The 21,657-nt window shown below is 33.3% G+C and overlaps 1 protein-coding gene across 2 annotated transcripts in view; it reads right to left on the reverse strand.

Moving 5' to 3' along the window:
* LOC136977786 (cytoplasmic polyadenylation element-binding protein 2-like) overlaps nt 1-21,657 on the reverse strand; it is a 173,168-nt gene that overhangs the window by 116,905 nt on the left and 34,606 nt on the right. For both annotated transcript variants that reach the window (XM_067273345.1, XM_067273346.1), the window contains exons 2-3: nt 10,909-11,023; nt 9,246-9,296 (exon numbers count right to left, since the gene is read on the reverse strand). In XM_067273345.1, the coding sequence (XP_067129446.1) occupies nt 9,246-9,296; nt 10,909-11,023 (166 nt within the window). The remainder of the gene's footprint in view (nt 1-9,245; nt 9,297-10,908; nt 11,024-21,657) is intronic.

A 21,657-nucleotide genomic window follows, 5' to 3' on the forward strand; every position in this document is an offset into this window, starting at 1 on the left:
GTCTCAAGGGACCGAAGGATCATTTCGCAAAGTACTTTCAATAGGGGAGTCCCCATCAGGACACTTGCTATCATTATATATCTGTAAATTTTTGCAGTTTCAAGGTTGTTTGAATGTGTTTGTTATCTTTGTATAGCAACTGTGAATTAGTAGATTATTTAGTTTTAAAAATTTTGCTAACTTTCAGAATTTGGATAATTAATTAAAAATTAAGTAATCTGTAATAAGAATAAAACTTATTACATTGGATGGTATACAGGACTGGTTTTGATAGCCGCCTATGTGCTATAGATATTTGGCTGCCCCTATCAATACTGATTGTGAGTAAATTCATAACCTATCTCAACCCATAAGAGCCTACTGGCAATTTTATGACAGTTTCAATTAATTGACATGGGTTTAAAAAAATACATAAAAATATATTTATTTTAATTTTATTCAAATCATATTGTCCTTAGATAACAGGCACCTTTGTTCAAAGTTATATTTTAGTGCTGCCATAAAATACAATTTGCAAATTAAAATGAAATAAATTAAAACAATTTTTCTTATTTAATATATAAATACAATATATACTGTACATATGTAAATATAAAAATTAATTTAAATATGAATACTTAAATAGTGCACATCACTTTCTTTATTTAAAATTTCTTTTTGGTTCTGTTAACAATTAAAACAATGGTGTAAGTATTGATTTAAGATTAACAGTACAGGAATAAAAGCCAATCACAATGAAAATTAAGCATAAATATAAAACCTTGTTATTTAATACAACCATTTACAATGAGTTAGATAAGTGTAAACTTAAACTTAATCATAAGATGTTAACATAAATAAAGTTTGAAGTTTGCAAACTTTAAAAGTTTACAAACTCAAAGTTTATATCTCAAAAACTCAACAAGTTACATCTTACAAACTCAAAGGTTTATATCACCAAACCATCACCAGTTCATGACACAAAAAAAGAAAACTTCTTACAAATGTTTTCATCTATATGAAATAGACATTTTCAGGTCCCAACAATATTGAACCAACAGCTAGTAAAATAGAACACTTTTTCAAAAGATCGGGCTGATTACATAATTTGAATATGTTGTGTCAAAATTTATGTCATGTTCAGAATATAATTTTAAAATATGTAAAATATTTAAACCATCTATATATATAAAAACGAATGTATGTCTGTCTGTGTGTCTGTCCTTCATGCATTACCACACTATTTATCCGATTGCCATGAAACTTTCGGAAGATGTTTAATACACTCCCGCGAAGGTTTGTAACATATGTGGAAATCACCATTTCCCCCCTTTCAAAAATATATTTATATATGGATTAAGACTTTTATGTCCAACAGATGGCGCTAACTTCAGACGACCTAAGTTTGCTTTTCTGTGAGGCATTATGCTTTTCTGTGAGAATGGACTAAAGCAGATCATTTTCTACCTATCTATGTAAATAAAATATAACGTTTGTTTGTTCCTACCGATTTTCCTTTGAAATTTTGACACAACGTTGCATTTGAATACGCACGTGTTTTTATATAATATACATGTCGAAATTCCCCCTACTGGGGGGAGATGGATGGGATTAAGGCTTACCGTGAAAAACTCAGCTTCTATTTATACTATTTTACATGCGATTTTTTTGCATTTTTAATTGCATTTTAATAGGTTACGTCAACAGATTATACACTAAAAACAGATTTTTCAATATTCCCCAGCGGGGAGAGGGACAGGATTACGGCTTACTGTGAAGAACTTGGCTTTTATTTATTCTATTTTACATGCGGTTTTTTTGCGTTTTTAATTGCGTTTTAATAGGTTACATCAACAGAATATACACTAAAAAGGGATTTTTCGATATTTCCTTGCAGGGGAGAGGGACAGGATTAAGGCTTACTGTGAAGAACTCGGCTTCTATTTATTCTATTTTACATGCGGTTTTTTTGCGTTTTTAATTGCATTTTAATAGGTTACGTCAACAGAATATACACTAAAAAAGATTTTTCAATATTCCCCAGCAGGGAGAGGGACAGGATTACGGCTTACTGTGAAGAACTCGGCTTTTATTTATTCTATTTTACATGCGGTTTTTTGCATTTTTAATTGCGTTTTAATACGTTACATCAACAGAATATACACTAAAATGGGATTTTTCGATATTTTCTTGCGGAAGAGAGGGACAGGATTAAGGCTTACTGTGAAGAACTCGGCTTTTATTATATTATTTTAGATGCGTTGTTGATTGCGTTTTAATAGGGTACGTCAAGAGAATGTACACTAAGAAGGGATTTTTTGAAATTTCCCCCACGGGGGATGTGTTATACATTTATAATAGATACATTTTGAGCCACAACAACGTGTGGCCGGGTCAGCTAGTATCTAAATAAAAATATCAATTAATTTCACATAAATTATTATGACACAAATATCCTCTGTAATTTAAATTATCCTTAATGTGCGTTTCTGTTGGTGAAAGCTAGTTCAAAAATGGCATGCCAAGTTGTGTCCGTTTCCTTAAAGTTAACAGTGACTCCTTGTTTATTTGCCCGATAGATCTCAAGTGATTTGGGGTATTTGAGTTGTGCCTTATTTGACACTCTGTGTAATAGTTTAGCGTTCTGTAGTTCAACACGGACTTCCTCATTACTTGCATATATCGCTATTGCTGTAGTAGTCAGATTTTTTCTTATGGAATACTCATGTTCTTTCATCCTCATGGTGAGACCTCTTGCTGTTGCTGCGATGTATGTTAATGAGCAGTTAACTTGGTCATCATGAAGAGGTACCGCATAAACCCCTGGAGAGTATGAGTCATCTATATGGTTTTTATCATTTCTGATGAGAAAGAAGATTGTTGGATATATATAGATGACTTGGAGCAACGGCAAGAGGTCTTACCATGAGGATGAAAGAACATGAATATTCCATAAGAAAAAATCTGACTACTACGTCATTAGCGACGTATGTGAGTAGTGAGGAAGTCTGCGTTGAACTACAGAATGCTAAACTATTACACAGAGTGTCAGATAAGGCACAACTCAAATACCTCAAATTGCTTGAGATCTATTGGGCAAATAAACAGGGAGTCACTATTAACTTCAAGGAAATGGACACGCTGCCACAGCTTGGCGTGCCGCCTTTGAACTAGCTTTCACCGACAGAAACACTCATTAAGGATAATTTAAATTACATTTAAATATAGATGAAAATGTTTGTAAGAAGTCTTCTTTTTCGTGTCATGAACTGGTGATGGTTTGGTGAGTGATATATTTGACTCAAAGTTTTTGTTTTTTACATAATTTAAAACAAGACATAAAACAATCGCAGTGGTTATAGAATTCCCACTGATAAATTTTTCTCTGGTTCAATGGATTTCCCATCAACCTGTTACTTGCCCTTTTAAGTTTACTGATGCAAAACACCTAACATACATGCTTTAGCATTATTTATATCTGTATATTGCACATTTTCTCACACAATCCCTGGGAAGGATAAATCAACACACTAAAAACCTTTTTTATATCCCAGTACGAATAGCTTTAGATAAAAACTAACGTTTTCGACCAAAAATGTGTTTAAAATTATTTTAAATTCCAAATTATTTAAAAATTGGAAACTAATTTTTGCCGTACGTGCAACTGAAGTGATAAAAATATTGTTACATTCCCACAAATAAATAATACGATGTATTTGCTAGTGTAAAAACGTTAGCAACATGCTAGTGTTTTTTACCCTTTTTTCTCATAGCAACACATCCATGCATATGAAATATTGGCAGCATCTTTCACATTTATACAGTTGCTGGCCAGGCTGGCTTTGTATATTTCCAATGCTTGAAGGTTGTGAAGGTGTTGAACCTGATCTGACATTTTTACCAATTTGGCCCTATGGAGGTTGGCTTGTATTTCAGGGTCTGTGGCATAGGCAGCTAGGACAGTGGTATGCCTTTGATTGGCGATATCACACCCGTGTTCCTGTATTCTTTTGCTTAGTGAGCGCTTCGTTGATCTGATGTATACTAGATCTCGCTGGAGTTTGTGGTCTCTGAGAGGAACCATATAGACACCAGGTGCTTGACTTTCCTCTGTCTTGTCTTTGTCATTGTGTAACAGCCCATATATTGTGTTAGATCTCTTATATGTGATCTTTGTGCCTTTACAGTTAGCAATTTCCTTATAAACAGAACTTAGGTGTTGGTTGTATTGCACCACTGTGCGTGATTGGTTTCTACTATGATTATGGATGTCTACCTGTGTGCTGTGTGTGTGGTGTGCCATTAGTAGGTTGGCGTACCTGCGTGATAAATTATGTATCATGCTTTGACCATACCCATGCTTTACCACACTCAGAGATTTGTTACTAAGCTGCGAAGGGGCAGGTACACATTGTAAGCATGTATTAGAATTAACGCACCTCTTATGCTATACCTCATTCCTCATCTTCAACAACTCTATGTATTTACAAAAATGGGGAATACCTATGGGCAGCCCCATATCTCAGGGACTTGTGTGAATTAGTTGTTCAACAATTGGAGCAAAAGGTGATATCTCTATTCCTACCCAACATCCTAGTTTATAAAAGGTATGTAGATGCCATCTGCATTCTTTGGAAGACTGAGCCCAATGTAAATGATTTCATGGAATACATGAACAACAACCCGTATGGCCTTACTGTCAAACTGGAGAAGAAGAGTGACACAAATGCACATTTCCTAGATGTCAACTTTCACCTTAACGCAGACAGAGTGCAAACCAGCATACATTACAAACCTTGCTACGTACCAATATTTATTCTGTTGAACTCTGTGAACCCTCTTTCTTACAAGATCTCTGCATTCCGTGCACTAACTAGAAGGGTGTACACGCACCACCCTAAATGGGAGGATACTGTGACAGAACTAAAGCACATTGAAAACATAGCAGTAAAGCATGGGTATGGTCAAAGCATGATACATAATTTATCACACAGGTACGCCAACCTACTAATGGCACGCCACACACACAGCACACAGGTAGACATCCATAATCATAGTAGAAACCAATCACGCACAGTGGTGCAATACAACCAACACCTAAGTTCTGTTTATAAGGAAATTGCTAACCGTAAAGGCACAAAGATCACATATAAGAGATCTAACACAATATATGGGCTGTTACACAATGACAAAGACAAGACAGAGGAAAGTCAAGCACCTGGTGTCTATATGGTTCCTCTCAGAGACCACAAACTCCAGCGAGATCTAGTATACATCAGATCAACGAAGCGCTCACTAAGCAAAAAAATACAGGAACACAAGTGTGATATCGCCAATCAAAGGCATATCACCGTCCTAGCTGCCTATGCCACAGACCCTGAAATACAAGCCAACCTCCATAGGGCCAAATTTGTAAAAATGTCAGATCAGGTTCAACACCTTCACAACCTTCAAGCATTGGAAATATACAAAGCCAGCCGGGCCGGCAACTGTATTAATGTGAAAGATGCTGCCAATATTTCATATGCATGGAGGCGTTGCTATGAGAAAAAAGAGTAAAAAACACTAGCATGTTGCTAACGTTTTTACACTAGCAAATACATCGTATTATTTATTTGTGGGAATGTAACAATATTTTTATCACTTCGGTAGCACGTACAGTGAAAATTAGTTTCCAATTTTTAAATAATTTGGAATTTAAAATAATTTTAAACACATTTGAATTCCAATTTCAAATTTTATACTGGTCAATAGCCTGATGAAGACCAAGTTTTTGGTCGAAAACGTTAGTTTTTATCTAAAGCTATTCATACTAGGATATAAAAAAGTTTTTAGTGTGTTGATGTATACTGCACATCCATATCATCAGTTGTCATTAAAACATCAATCTATTTCATTGCCAACCACTATATTAAAATACAGTGGTGCCTCGTATAACGTACGCCTCGAATAACAGACGCTGCAAACAACAGACTTTCTGTTTGGCCATTACGTGACTCGAGCAACGGACTGGCTGCAAACAACGGACTTTCTGTTTGGCCGTTACGTGAGTCGAGCAACGGACTGGCTGCGAACAACAGACTTTCCAGCATAATTGGTGACTGCTCCATGGGTGTGTTCTTTAATAGCGGACGCTCTGCGTCTCTGCTACTACAGGAGCGCACTGCTGTTTGTAGGCATTTAGGAACGACTGTGAAAGACAGAAAGATGGTGGCGCCTGCACTATCAATAGTATCGTGATGGAGGAATCCATAATTCTAAAATATGAGCTTTAAAAGACAAAAGAAGGGTCCCAATTGTAAAATTTAACCATAAAATGAATTATTTGTTGAAAGAGCATTCAAAATAGCCTTGAAAAAAAATTAAAGACACTTACATCACCGTGTGCGCTAACTCGCGCTTTCACAATTTCTAAATTCTTGTTCATAAAACCACATAATGGACCCGGAAACGAAACTATCTGAGCCATGGAGGACGCCATGTTGCTTTTCACTGTAAATTACTGCTACAAGCGGCTGTTTTTGCTGTTCGACAGCATGCACTCCCACCAGAATTTAGGAATTTTTAAACAGATGTTGCTCTCGCAGAGTTACGCGGAGGAATAAAAGAATGCACCCCATGTTCATTTTTTTATGATACAGTACGGTTATTTTATGCTGCAGAACAAATTAGATGTTTTAACATGTATTTCTATGGAAAAATGCATTTCGTATAACGGATGTTTCACTTAATGGATGTGCACCTGGAACGGATTAAGTACGTTATATGAGGCACCACTGTACAGTAATATTAAATTACATTTAAATTTTATTTTTTAAAGTGCACTATCAGCCACCCTAGGAATACGACTGCATGCATGCATGCACACACTGCACACCTATCAGAACTGGCCCTGATGGTATATATAAATATGAACATCCAGCAACCTGATTTTTAATTAATGCCAAATTAGATAGTATAAATCACAAAATGAAATATAACTTCTCATTAATCCAATAATGTTACAACATGACAAATGTATAAATACAAAAAATATTACATACTGTATTTACTCGCATATAAGACAATCTCACAAATAGGATGAGATGTGACTTTGTAAGGAACCAAGTCCGAGCGTTATTTTTATTTTACTTTTATTTTGCTTATTATTCTATTTTTGTTTGGGGCTTATGTTTTGTTAGGACGAAGGTTTCCTCACCAATCACCTTAAGTATTTAAAAAGAGAAGAAATAAAACCCAACTCACCGACGAAAGAAAAGCGCCATAGGACTCGCGCACATTTGCGCTTCCCGAGCGGCAAAAAGTATAAAGTCTGCACCGAGAAAGAGGGGGGGAGACCCCACAAGCACGAGATAAACTCGCTAGACCTTAAGTAATAAAAACGTCCCGGAAAAATTGTAAAAACAAATAATGTAAAAGGTTAGTGAGTAATTGTCGGAAAATAGGCTGCCAGACAACGAAAAAAGTTCTTGTTAGCATTAAGTATGTAAATGAGGGGAGTGATCGCATTCAGAATTGTGACGTCACCTCACACTATAAATCACGAATCTCAAGTGAAGACGGAGAGGTGAATTCCGGATAGCAACGAGCTTGGTGAGCTTCGTAGCAGTAATGAAGAGGTGTCCGATAGGATCGAATAGTTCCAAGGTGATTTTGAAGTGATTCGAATATTTGATCGACGATAGGAAGTCTTGAGAATTGATGAAATAGGTTCCGAGTATATTGAGGTGACGATTAGGATCTATAGTTTATAAGAATTATTGTTATAAGTTAAGGATTGGTTTTGTCGGATTCCCAAGGGGAATAGAATTAAGTTAGAAATAGATTGAATTGAGTATTGTCGGGTTGATTTTGTTGAATTTCATTGAATAAATTTATTGTTTGATTTGTTACTAAATATTGTACATAGTTATTGCTAAATGACTAATTAAATTATTGATTTTTTTTCTATTGACAAATCTTGTCATTATTTAATTCGGTGCACGCTTAAAGTCCAGGCCTGGCACGCTAACGCGAATCCGAGTAAAGTACCCGGTAGGTTAACAGTTATTTCCGGCCACGGTAGAGTCGATAATCGTTGTAAACTAAAATAGTACTTTACAACTTTAAAGATCAAAATAAAAAAATTAGTTTTATTAATACAACTAGCGGGTGGGCCCGGCATTGCTCGGGCAAAAGTAACGTTACCGAAGATCAAGATTATTATATTAGAGCCAATCTTACCCGTTTTCACAGAATGCAAGAATTGGGTCCCTTTGTTTCCAGACTAATTAAAGAATTTTTAAATGGGTCTAAAAATATGTTCGATTTCCCACAAAAACGAAAAAACTGCACCTGCGTCTTGCACGTCACTTTCTCTTAACAATTCCATTGTTACGTAACACTTCCATTGTTGACACTTCCATTGTTGATGGAAGTGTTAAGCCTTATCTTATTCCTGTCCCTCTCCCCCGTGGGGAGGAATTTCGAAAAATCCCTTCTTAGTGTGTGTTCTAGTGACATACCCTAACTATGTACCAAATTTCAACTTTCAACTTCTAACCATTTTGGATCTGCACTGATTATTATTATTATTATTATTATTATTATTATCAACTAGTCTCGATTATATATATAGATTCTAGTTTTATTTTGTTTAATCACAAGTAAAATTTCAAATACACATAAATGCACAGATTGTCCCGCAAAAATTACTGGCATTTTAAACTTTAAGGAAAAATCTCGTAAAATCGACAACACAATTTGTTCATGTAAAGATGGACAATCGGGAATCTTCTTTCCCAATTCTTAACAGTCGAATCCACTTTCCCTTGATTACACTTATGAGTTTCTTCGAATTCTGATTTCCATCTGTTTTCATGTGGGAATGGATTAAAACTTATATCAGGCTCCTGTGTGATTTGGAATTTCAATTTGGAATTCAATTCAAAAGCTTTGTTTTTCCTATTGCTATTCATCTTTACTCATGACAATACACAAGAAAGATTAAAACAACCTGGATAAAATACTTTTGTTTTTAAACACCATAGAGTGAGCATCGAGTAAAAAATGTGAATACGCACTTCACAAAAATTATTGCAAAAACGCAAAGAATCCTTTGCTTGAGCATATAGGATGACCTAGGTTTTTGAAGCAGTGAAAAATGAATAAAAACCTCATCTTATATGCGAGTGAATATGGTAATTTTAAAGTCATCAAGTTTAAAGCAAACCAAAAAAAAAAAAAAAAAATTAAAATACTCAAACACTACAGAATATTAGACTTACCAGGTAACTGTGTCAAAGACTGAAGACTATTTGGATTATAATTCATGTAACCTGTAAATAAGTGTTAATTTCATTATTACAATAAAATGCATATTTTATAAAATCTTATAAAAACAGTGTTATTTTTGTAAATAATTTTGATTTAATTTTATGCTAAATAAACACAACTCATTTTTAAAAGATGTCTATTTTTAATTGGATTAATGTTTTTAACATTGAAAAGTCCATCTTTGGAGAAACTTTCCATTAATCACTCATTAGGATTTTGTTCTTCAAAGTAGTTTCTTTTCCTCTCTCTTATTTTTATTTCTTCTTCTAAAAACATCAAATTAAGACAACAGTGTGCTTATCTGACTAGAATTATGCTTAACAGGTTAACTTTGGGGTTGTTTAACTTAAGAAAAATCTTAAGTTAAACTTAAACACAAAACTTCTTGAAATTATAAAATGCACTATTCTCTTTCAAAACTATCATGCACATACTTCACAAATATATTACTACTGAAATCAAAATTCTAGCAATTTCATTATATTTAATAAGAAAAAAATAGCTTTTCCAAGAAATCATGTAACTATATTTAAATGTTCTATCTATCTTTAAAATATTTTTTTTAAATATACTGTATATAAATAATAACAATGTAAGTTATTTTTAGCTGAGAATATACACTTATCTTACTTTAAATTTAATGCATGTTAAACTTAATTAATGTATAAATATTTCAAATTTATTGAATTATGTTATGCAAAGCTAATTTGATAAAGCTATCCTTTAAAAACAAGATATTTTGATTATTTAACATAGTATTATTAAATCATTAGTCAAACATAATGAGGATCATTAAATTAATAATCAAATCCATCCAAATTAATATACCAAATTTCAAATAGTTTCATAAACTGAATATGACATATGATTGCATACTGTTTAGAAATTATTCAATATTAGAATCATATAATTTCTAACTTTAGAGTGAGAACAAGAATTTCTCTATATCATAGGAAACTATTTGAGGTGATATCAAAAAGTTCTGAGACTCGTCCCATTACAAAAAAAATAATTACTGTACTTTATTTATATAAGGATAGTATAGCACTTGCACATTGATACACCACTCCCAGCATGTATGCCACTTTTGGAAAGCTGCCTGGAAGTCTTTTTCTTCAAGAATGTCAAGAACTTCCTGTGATTTGCATTGGATCTCCTCCACAGTTTCAAAATGGCAAACCTTTCAACTTCATTTTCATCTTTGAGAACAGGAAGAAATCACAGAGAGCCAAATTGACTAGATGAGGAAGGATAGTGATGTTGTTGCAAGCTAAAAATCGACATGTTAGCAATGCTCTGTGAGCAGGTGCATTTAGATTCTCACCTAAATGTCAAATTTTCAGCAACACACTCAAATTCAACATTTGAACATTTTTGGCCACTCCTTAATCAGTCTTCATCACGAAAAGTCAAACAAAAATAACTGTTCTATTTATAGAATGTAGCTGCATTCTACATGTAATTTTTTTAAAACTTTTTAAAATTAGTTTGAACAACAGCTACGACACATATTAAGCAACATATATTCCTTTTAAGAGTCTAAATAATACTTCCATGCATTTGGCATGGTAATGGGAATTCTTATTTATCATTAATTATAATAATAAAAGTTACCTTTATAATGGTCTTGTCCATCAGCTGTTCTCATAATATCTAATAACTGTTGCTCTAATGGAAACCGTAATGTGTCCAAAGGACTGAGATTGACATTGCCCGTAATTTGTCTATCCTAAAATGAAAAATAAAACAAGATTCAAACATAAACAATAATTCAGATTATTAAACTTACAATTATTTCTTAATAAAAAGGTTTTATATTAATACATATTTTTAACATATCGGTTTTTCCTAATAAAATACAAGTAAATTGAACAGATGCAGACCTTGAGTAAGGTTGAAAACATTTGTCAAAAAAAATTTTTTACATTAAAAAAAAATTTGGTTACTAGACCATAAAGGTTGTTTAAAGTGTGTATACGAATAGTTAAATGAATAAAAAGTACAATTGAACTTAAGTTATGGAATGTTACATAGAATAACCTAAAGATGGCTGTTAAAAACAGTTGAAAATGTTTGTTCTTATAATAAATTTGGGTAGAAGTTTATTTTAAGTGGATTATAAGTGATAGTTGTTGCTTTTATTGTAATCTCATCCAGTTTTGCAGTATCTTTTATTCTATATGGCTTCACTGGCCAAATGATATAGGAAAGTTATTCAACTATGCCATACTTCTTCCATGCAACCACCAGAATGTGTTTAATTAATGAGTTCTATTTTATTTAAATTTTGTTTTTTGAATTTTATTTTATGTAAAATTCCATAACCTGCAAATGGCTATTAAAAACAGTAGAAAACATTTCTTCTTATAATTTGTTCATTTTAACTGGATTAACAGAAATAAAATGGAAACTGCTTCTTTACAGATGAACTCAACCAAGCAGGGATCCACATTTAATGAGCAGCTACATCATACACTAAATTCAATGCTAAATTCATAGAATTTAGTGTATGATGTACAAATGTACTAAATGTCAATTTTAAACATCTTTGAATACATTATTACATATAATTGTAATTTGAAAAAAACTATAATATTAGAAGAATAAATACAGTAAACTGTTTCATTTTCATTTATTTAAAAGTATTAAGCTAAACACACATCTAATAAAAATCATTGGAGTAAAATGACAAAAACTATTTACTTATATTTATTCATTTATTATATACTTACTGTATAATGTAAAACCAAAATGACTAATTATATCCACAAAACAACAAATGGCAATATCCCAAATAAAAAAACAATTAAACAACAAAAAAGCAAGATAAAAATACAATAAACTACAAAAATTTCAATATTTAAAAAAATCAGTAACTTTAGTTTGACATTTTCTTTTATACTTATCACATACAAGTATATCACTGATTTTCTGTCAACTGATGGTCCAGCATCTCTTTTAATCTGAACATAATTATGACTGGACATTCGAATTTCCCACAACTCACCAAACTAGGTCACTGAATCACCATTAATTGCACTGTGTTGTCAGCTATCATTTGAACATCTCAATATCAGTGGCTGCTGTAGATTCAGTAATTTTGGGAAATCCCTAGTATATTTTGCTTAAATTTATCCCTAGTTATGGCTTCCAAATACAAACAAACAAGAAAAACAAACAAGATTAGATAAAATAAAAACATAACCACCAACTGAAACCCGTTGCTTAGCAAATAGACACCCACAACTGCCGTAAATAATTGGGCTATATTTTGGAAGTAATGATTATTATTTCCAAAATATAGCCCAATTGTTTATGGCAGTTGTGTGTGTCTATAAAATAAAAAATGAAGATATCAGAAGTTGATTGTAAGTGCATAGTATTAGAAATAGAATGACATGATCTAGATTTAGATGGTTTGGATGAAAAGGATAAGAAGAGATAGACTTCCAAGAGAAATTTTTGATAAACAATTACATCAAGAGGACATCCAAAAAAGAAATGGAGAGATCAAATAAAAGATGTGGAGGAGTTGGAAAAAATTGAAGAAAGATCAGACATGGCAGAATAGGGGAAAATGGATGGAGTTGACCCAACATTTTGTTGGAACAGCAGATGGATAATGATGACAAAAATCAGTCACTGTGATATGTCATTTCTCGAGCTGCTCTTGGAAAATTCCAAGAGTGGCATGAGAAATGAGCAGCATATTAACAGGATTAAGGAAGTGCCATGCTTCAAAATGGGGCAAAAAGGTTGCAATACAACATTTGAGAAGTCAGCTGGTAATCTTATATCATGAGAAGGGATCTTTGCACAGGCAGGTTGCCATGTATTAAATTTCATGCAGTACAGTTGGTGATATCATAAAACAATACTAAAGAGCACATAAGATAGACAATATGCTGCAGAAAAAGCAACCACATAAACTAAGAAAGGCACCTGATCATGAGAATGATGAAGAAAAACCCATGATCGAACACACCTAAAATTACAGTGAAGTTGTTGCAAGAATATAGAAAGCAAGTGCACCCAGAGACAATTCTGACAGTAATAAAAAATGAGGGATACAATAGAAGAGTAGAAAGAAAAAAACCAATCAGAAAAGTGAATAGAAAGAAAAGATTAGACTTCACAAACACCCATGTAAACAAGGAGTTGGAGTGGTGGACAGATGTCATCTTTTCTGTTGAAAGTAAATTCGACATTTTTCAATTTTATAGTAGAGTTCTAGTGTAACACAAGGCAAATGAAGAACTGAAAAAACTGTAGGCCTAAAGCATGGAGGAAACACCATAATGGTTTGGGAGTACATATCTACAGCAGGTGTGAGCGAATTGAAATTTATTGAAACCATGACAAAAGAACATACTTGGCAATTCTCAAAGAATGCTTCCACAAAAATGCAGAAAAGCTGGAGATAAGAAAGACATTCAAATTTTACCAAGATAACAATCCCAAACATAAGGCATATATAGTTTGAAATGGCTTCTCAATAGTTGTCAATCAAGTTATACAGTTATTAAGACACATCTTTAATTACTTGAACTCAATTCCATTGGGAATTTATGAAATGAACTCATTTCTAGAATTCCAAGAATATCAATTATATCAAAGGAAAAACTGAACAGGAGGCTAACAGAAGAATGGGCACACATTGAGCCTACATACACAAAGAAATTTGTTGCAAATATGCAAAATTGTTTGAAGGCACCGATAAAAAATAAAGGATATCCAACTAAATATTAAGACCCATTCATTGTATTACAAGGAAATATAACATTTTCAATATCATATAGTAACAAAGTATTAAAAAACAAAACATTTTAAAAAATTGGCTATCGAAAAGTTGTGAAAATTTATTTTGAACTAAATACGTTTATATAACTTTTTACCGAAAATCAAAACGCTTCTTTATGCATCAAATACATTTATTTTTATTCCAAATATAACGGAAACACATTAAAAACATCAACTTCGTGGAGTGGCAGACTATTAAAATGCAAGTCTGTATATGAGACTTAGTGACAACTTGTCAAATGAAACGTATAAGGATGAAAAACGTATGTTTCTTTCTTTCTTTCTGTCGTTGATTGGCTGATATGGAATGTTCACGTATGAATGTTGTCGGTTCATATGGAGATTATAGCACTCTATATATATAGCTTTTTTCTCCGATGAGTGTCGTGATGATCGCTATGCGACCGAAGAGCCGGCCGTTTATCTCACGGCCTTAACGTATCGCGCGGGAAACCTTGCCTTCCGGGAGGACTTTTATGGGGAACTGGCCTCCTATTCAGTCGTTATTGGCTAGGAGAAAACCCGGAAAACTCCTAGCAGCCAGCCTGTCCGAGTCGCGGCGCGAACCCCCGACCGAACTTCCCAGTGTTTAGGGTCCAGTCACCACCGCTATAAGCGGCAACGGAGACCACTCGCCCACTGGTGGGGCACGTATGAATGTTTTCCACACTCATACGTTTTATTTGATCGAAGTTATACTGTATTTACGTAAAAATCCTACAAATTATAAAATTTGGTTAAAAGTGATTTCACAATTAATTTTTTATTATTATTAAATTCCTAAATATTTTATTAAAATAAACATCAGCTACATAACATCATTATTTCGTGGAATACAATTCTCATTGGAGTAGCTCCTCGATTATGCAAATTAGTCACTAAAGCGAGACGTGTTGAGAAGACCGATGAGGTGTGTCAAGTTGACTTTTAACTTCCAAAAAGCAAAAGAGATGACCAACAACTTAACTTCCACGACTTAAAACAACAGAAATAAATAACGTAAGTAATTAAATTTAATTATAAAATAAAATTGCACTTTAGTTTTTGATAAAGATTGAAAGATAATCTTGATAATGAACTCCGAAAAATATGCTGTATTTAAGAGCTTACTGTACTTAACTATCTCAATTTTGTCGAATGCCACCTTTCAGAACATGAAGAAACTTTATTATTTCTTAAAATTTTATTTTTACATCAAGTTAAATTCTAAACGTAAGGGTTTTATTGACAATATTTTCGTGTTCCTTCTTGTTAGAGTTTAAGTGGGAAATTGTTTTTAATAGTAAAGGACTTTCCAAATACAGTGGTATGGCGAACTCGAAAATGTGGACTGTGAAGATGACAAGATACTGAAAATAACGAATTTTGCGGCATAGTGGTGATGCTAAGCTAAAGAGCGGAATTTTCGTGGTGTTACATGTGCAAATTCAAAAATATAAATTACGTACCCAACAGTGACTATTTCTATTTGTAGTTAAATTTTAAATTAAAAAATATATATACACACTTAGACCCCGCATAACGCGGGGGATACGTATTACACGACAAGCGCTAAACGAAACAGCGTTAAACAAAGTCATTTTAACAGAGTAAAGGGGAACACGCGACCCAAAATAAACAGATTTTACTATAATTTTAAGTTATTTTTAATTAATTTGCATAATAATATATGTTAAATAACACACACACACACACACATGCCCACAGAAATGTAAAGTTCATTTTTGTGATGAGGATCCTGGCTCTTGAAATTCTTGGTTTTCTTTGCGATGAACTCGTCTACTGTCATTTGTGTCTTTTTCTTTTCTTAAGCAAATGTCGGTAGCAGGAGATCGCATCCTTAAAGCCTCGTCTCGCTTTTGCACTCCTTTCAAAATCCTTTCAAATTCATTCGCTACAGTCTGATCAACGATTTCGGTTATCGTTACCAAACTTTTACTAAGGAAATCTGTAGAGAAATTCTTTGGGTTCTTCGTTTTCAGAATCACTATTTTCCAGTTCTACACGAATTCCTTGTTCTTGTTGTTGTTCCAATTCTTGAAAGTTGTCGTTGGTAATGCTCTCACCAGAAACCTGCGGTAACTCCTCAGTCAGTAACCAAGAAACCTGCGGTAACTTCGATCAAATAAACAGGATATTGAGGAGTTACCTGCGGTAACTCCTCAATATTCTGCTCGTCTACATCTCCTAGTCTTGCTGTATCGAATAAGTTGACAATTTGGTCAACCTAACGATAGCAGCGATAGTCTCTTCTCGTTGAGAATTCTTGGATATCTTCAGCCATAACTTCTTCTAAACTCCGTTCATGCATCAGTTAATTCTTGCCAAGCGAAGTCGATATTGCCTATAAAATCCATGTTATATTTTTTTCCAAAATTGCACAAAACAAACAGATTTAAGGAAAGTACAGCGCTACGACGAATTACCACCTTATGCTGATTGGTTCATGTTCGTAAATAATCGTTTTATATACGTATCAATGAAATGCTACGATAATTTGAATCGGCGTAAATTTTGAGCGTTTTTTTTTTTAAGACTTCGAGCAACCGCGTTATATCGAATCAGCATTAATCGAGGTAGCGTTAAGCGGGGTCTTACTGTATGTATAATTAACCTATTCAATGGATACTTTCCAGTTAGTGATATTCGCATTCTGGCGTTTTGCAGTGACACCTTGAAAAGAGGTTACATTGTTTGATGATAATAGAAATTCAATAAATTCGTATTAAGTGTTACCATTGAAGAACGATAACTTATTTGATCCTGGTATTAGGTTTTAGAGGTAAAAATTAGGTTACATTTATTTTTTATTTTTCGTACGACACGGCGAGTTATAAGGAATGTCGACTTTTCGGAACTCTATAATAGAGTTCTAGTGTGACACAAGACAAATGAAGAACTGAAAAAATAAAAATTTGCAGGAACTGTAAAGCATGGAGGAAGTACCGTAATGGTTTGGGGGTACATATCTGCAGCGGGTGTGAGCAAATTGAAATTTATTGAGGAAACCATGACAAAAGAACATTACTTGATAACTCTCAATGACAATTCTCAAAGAATGCTTACATTCTTTGAGATATTATCTGTGGCATTATTGCAAGTAGACGCATAGTGCGCATAATTTTTTCGTCCAAATACGCATATGGTAGGGTATATGCACCTTTGTTCTGAGGAAGAGATCGAATGAACTTAACAGAAATATTTTTCGTTAGAGCACACGTCTTCTGTAACCGTACCCTTACTATAGATAAAATTTGGCAAATATGCTAAATTTGATTGCTTCATTACAGGTTGATTGCTTCATTATAGATTCAATTCTTTTTCTGAATTTTCTAACTATATTTTTTCATTCATTTGAACAATATGTAACAGCTATATGCTATGCCTTCTTCACTAAAATTGCATGATCATCAGTCTTTCCAATTATTTAGAATAATTCATTATTTCAACATACTTCCGCTAAAATGTTCAATTATTATACATTCCTTATATTTAAAATTTTGTATTACATGTCTTTTCGTGTTTTCAATCAAGCATCGATGGTGTTATTTCCCTTTTCTGGAGTTTCTTGAAAAATGCATTGAAACTGTTTCCATTCATCGTGACAGGGCAAATTTTAGGTCAGTTTGGAGTCATCTTTTTTTAGTTGTACGATACAATAAACATTTTTTATTTCATTAAACTGTGTGTATTACCAGTGGAACAAATCTATTAATGCGTTAACAAATGATACCATTAAAAACCAGTTAGTTCCTCGATTAATGAAATTAAACGACTTGAGTTCTTTCTATTACGATAAAAATAGATAAGGTGACAACTGAAACCTCTATTGATAATTTGCTTAAAATCTAATTTAAAAAATTCAGCAACCAGTTGCTTAGATTTCCCGGCAACATTTAAAACTGTGTGTGGTGCCATCCGTTATATTTTTTAAAAACTTTTTAATTTTTAATTATTATAAAATGGCAAAAAGCTCAATTTTAAGGGTAGGGATGAGTTTTATAAAAAACAAAAAAAATTCTAAATGCTAATAACTGTAATATATAATAATTTACTAGAGCCGAGAAAATAACGAGATTAATTTTATTTAGAAGTGTAAAGTTTATTACAATATAATATAACATTTTAAAAAGTTTCAGACGTTAACAAAACTATCAAAATTTATTCCAAACAGTTATTTACGTAATTTAAAAAAGAGGACACAAAGGCATAATAATTAGCTATTTACGTAACTTAAATTAACTTGCTGTATACTATATTTTTAGTAAGTATAGTAAAATCAATAATATCGAACATTGGATTATAGATATGTTAAAACATTAAAACTCGACAAGTGTAATCATTCAAATTAGCCTAATTCGACACTATTACATTATCCGAAATTTCTAATTGAATTTCTAATAATCCGAAATTGGTCATTGTTCATGTAATTTCACAACTCGCTTATTTCTCTAATATTTATTGCAAATGTTTTTTATAAAAATTTTATTTTACAGAATTTGGACGTCAAGTACATTTACCATAAACGTACATCATCGATATATAAAGAAAAATATTTCATATATACACAGAGTATTAGTAATCTATATTATTTCTCTTTGACGTAACTTTTAGCTTTACTTAAAAAAAGAAGAAACAATCCTATTTTACAAAATAAAAGCTGTAGCTTAGTAAATAACAAAAATAGACTAAAAATATCAATGATATATTTCTCTTAGGCCTACTTTTGACTTTTGAAAAATTTTTGAAAACCGACATCAAATCCCAATTTTTAAGTCTTTTCCCCCTTTTTTTCATCTGTTTCGTGAAAAGACACTTGATTTGGTGCACTTCTTTACACTCAAATGTCATTGGATTTAAATAAACTTCTTTGAAACCGTTTGACCTACATCGATCAAAGTTGGTATGGATATCAATCCAGGTCGTAAATACCGTAAGTTATTTGGAATCCTGATCAAATCGTGTCCTTTAGGATTATCACTGGAAAACTCTGTCATGAGCTTTTAAGCTAGGATTTTGGGTACTAAAAGCGCTCACAGAAATTCAGTTCTATTTACAAGCAAAAGCACAATTTTTGCTCGACATTCCTAGAGTTTTACATAATGTAACAATTAAATGTAATGATAATTTGGATAAACGTAGGTCCTGCCAGTAGGCCTCACGGATTTGCAACTATAGGCTAATGCTAGTTCTGCTAATTTTGGATGATGCTTGCTTGACTTTTAAAAGAATGATTAAACATGATGCTTTATTAACATAAAACACAATAAACAAATTAAATTATAATTTTACGTCGCCCGAATTAATCAGAGCTTATTATCCTAAAAGGACATTTTCAGATAATACTTGACGTTCAAGTTCTTGCACCTTGAACTTCAATACAGGTATTTTTTAGTTTACGAACCTCTAGCAAACTCCGCCAGTTTACCGAAAGTTGCTTTTGATTAGTGGTGATACGCATTTTTATCAAAAAAAGTGACTACAGATAAACGCGCAGTCATGACAATCCGTCATTTTGATAATGTACGCGGCATGATCCTGTCGATTTTTTCAATTTCGCTATATTAGAAAAATTTACAATCGTGACCAACCAGGAACTCACTGGTATGCCTCAGTCAAGAATTAAAAGCATGATTCGAGGGCCTACTCAAAGTATCCACCGGTCCTTCAGGTACGCCCTTGTCTATAGTTAAACTCCCATCTTAAAGCCTAGTACTCACATAAGGAAACGGACGACTGTAACAGTCGTCCGTTTCCTCATGTGAGTACTACGGTTACTGTCGACCAGAACGTAAAATAACCATCAAAGTCGACGGAATAGAATTGAAAATTTTCGCCGTCGCGGAAAGCGGAACGGTAAAAATTACCCCAACGGGAAGGCCGTTTAGTAGTAGTAACCTGACGTTTATTTCGGTAATACTAACAAATCCGAATTAAACATTAACTGACCAAATTTAGATCAAAAGGTACTCGGTAAGCGTGTACTTATAATTAAGATTCTATAAAATATTAGCGAGGTTGAGGCCGAAGTTTTAAACACGAAAACGTGTACGTCGGACGTTCAGCGCGGCTTTCTTGTAAGCCTAGAAGTTTGGCAATGGCGTTTGGAATGTCGAGCATGATTCCACTGACTTTCCAAACGCCATTGTCGAACTTCTAGGCTTACAGGAAAGCGGCACTGAACGTCTGATGTACACGTTTTCGCGTTTAAAACTTCGGCTTCAACCTCGTTATTATATTTCATATCCCTAACTTTGATTTATTCGAAATATTTTTCTCACCAAAATTCGTCTCTGACTTTTTTTTTATTGTCGATATAATCGAAAGAAAAGAATGAAAATTCAATTTATACACACAGTAGCATTCTCTAGCACCATTTTTATCAGACGGATGACTGACAGACGACGTATATTTCGATTTTCCATATTCCAGTTTTTGTATGTGGGTACATTCGATGTGAAAATACGACGGAACGACAATTTTTAGCTTATCGTTTCTTTCGTCCGTTTCTGCATGCGAGTAGGCCTACTAGATTTAACAGCTTTATATTTTGTATATTCGTAAACATCGCTGGTGGTAACAGTGAACAAACCCAAAAGCTATACATACGAACTGAATTAAGTCATTCTTAAGCGAAAGAATCGAATTGAAGTTTTTGAAAGGAATCAAGTTTCCAAAATTAGCCACTAAATCAGATAACATTAGTTCTATTTTAAAACACTAAATAAACTATAGATTTAAGCATAAATCTCGTTCAGATCAATTTGAAGGAGTTGAAAACAACGAATCGGTCCTAGTTTTAAAAATATCTTGCTGCGATAGCATCAAATGTAAAAAAAAAAAAAAAAAAAAAACTATTCTCTTACATCATATATTCTGGATGTGCCTCCAAAGGAACTTCTCATACGTTGACAAATATTCACTTTTGAAGTTAGTTGTTGTTCTAATAGTTCTATACTAGCTGTTACCCGCGGCTTCGCTCGCGCGGATTTTGCAAGCAAACCCTATTTACATTCAATATTTCAACAACCATAGTAATTGTTATTTAACACCTACCGCTGAAAATCAAATGAAACTGTTTTCAATTTGATCAATTTTCTGGAACGTTTACAATTGTTCTATAATCGAACCAATATGCAAAAACAAATTCGAATTTAAAACAGTTCGAACATTTGGTTAAAAACTCGAAATAGATAAAAATATTCATAACAATGTCTGAAATTGTTATCAATTTAATACCCCTAAGTTCTCAATGAAGACTAAATGTAATTAAAAACAAAAAATCGCATCTAAAATAGTACAGTAGAAGCCGTTCAGATTAATGTTCTCCCTCTCCCCTCCGCGGAGGGAATTTCGAAAAATCCCTTCGTAGGCCGCGACTCCACTAGCGCAAAAACGGGCGTAAAACCCCTCGCCTTAAAAGCTTTTAATCACGTGACCTATTTGCGTTTGCGCTCGGATTGCGGTGGAGCTCCGGTTAGCGAAGTTTTTACGGCGACGGTACTATTACGGTTGTATACGTGATATATCGATATAAAGACAATGATTATAAAACTCGTAGTA

Source organism: Centruroides vittatus, unplaced genomic scaffold (genome assembly GCF_030686945.1).
Source record: "Centruroides vittatus isolate TY-2023 unplaced genomic scaffold, ASM3068694v2 contig_474, whole genome shotgun sequence".
Taxonomy (NCBI): Eukaryota; Metazoa; Arthropoda; class Arachnida; order Scorpiones; family Buthidae; genus Centruroides; species Centruroides vittatus.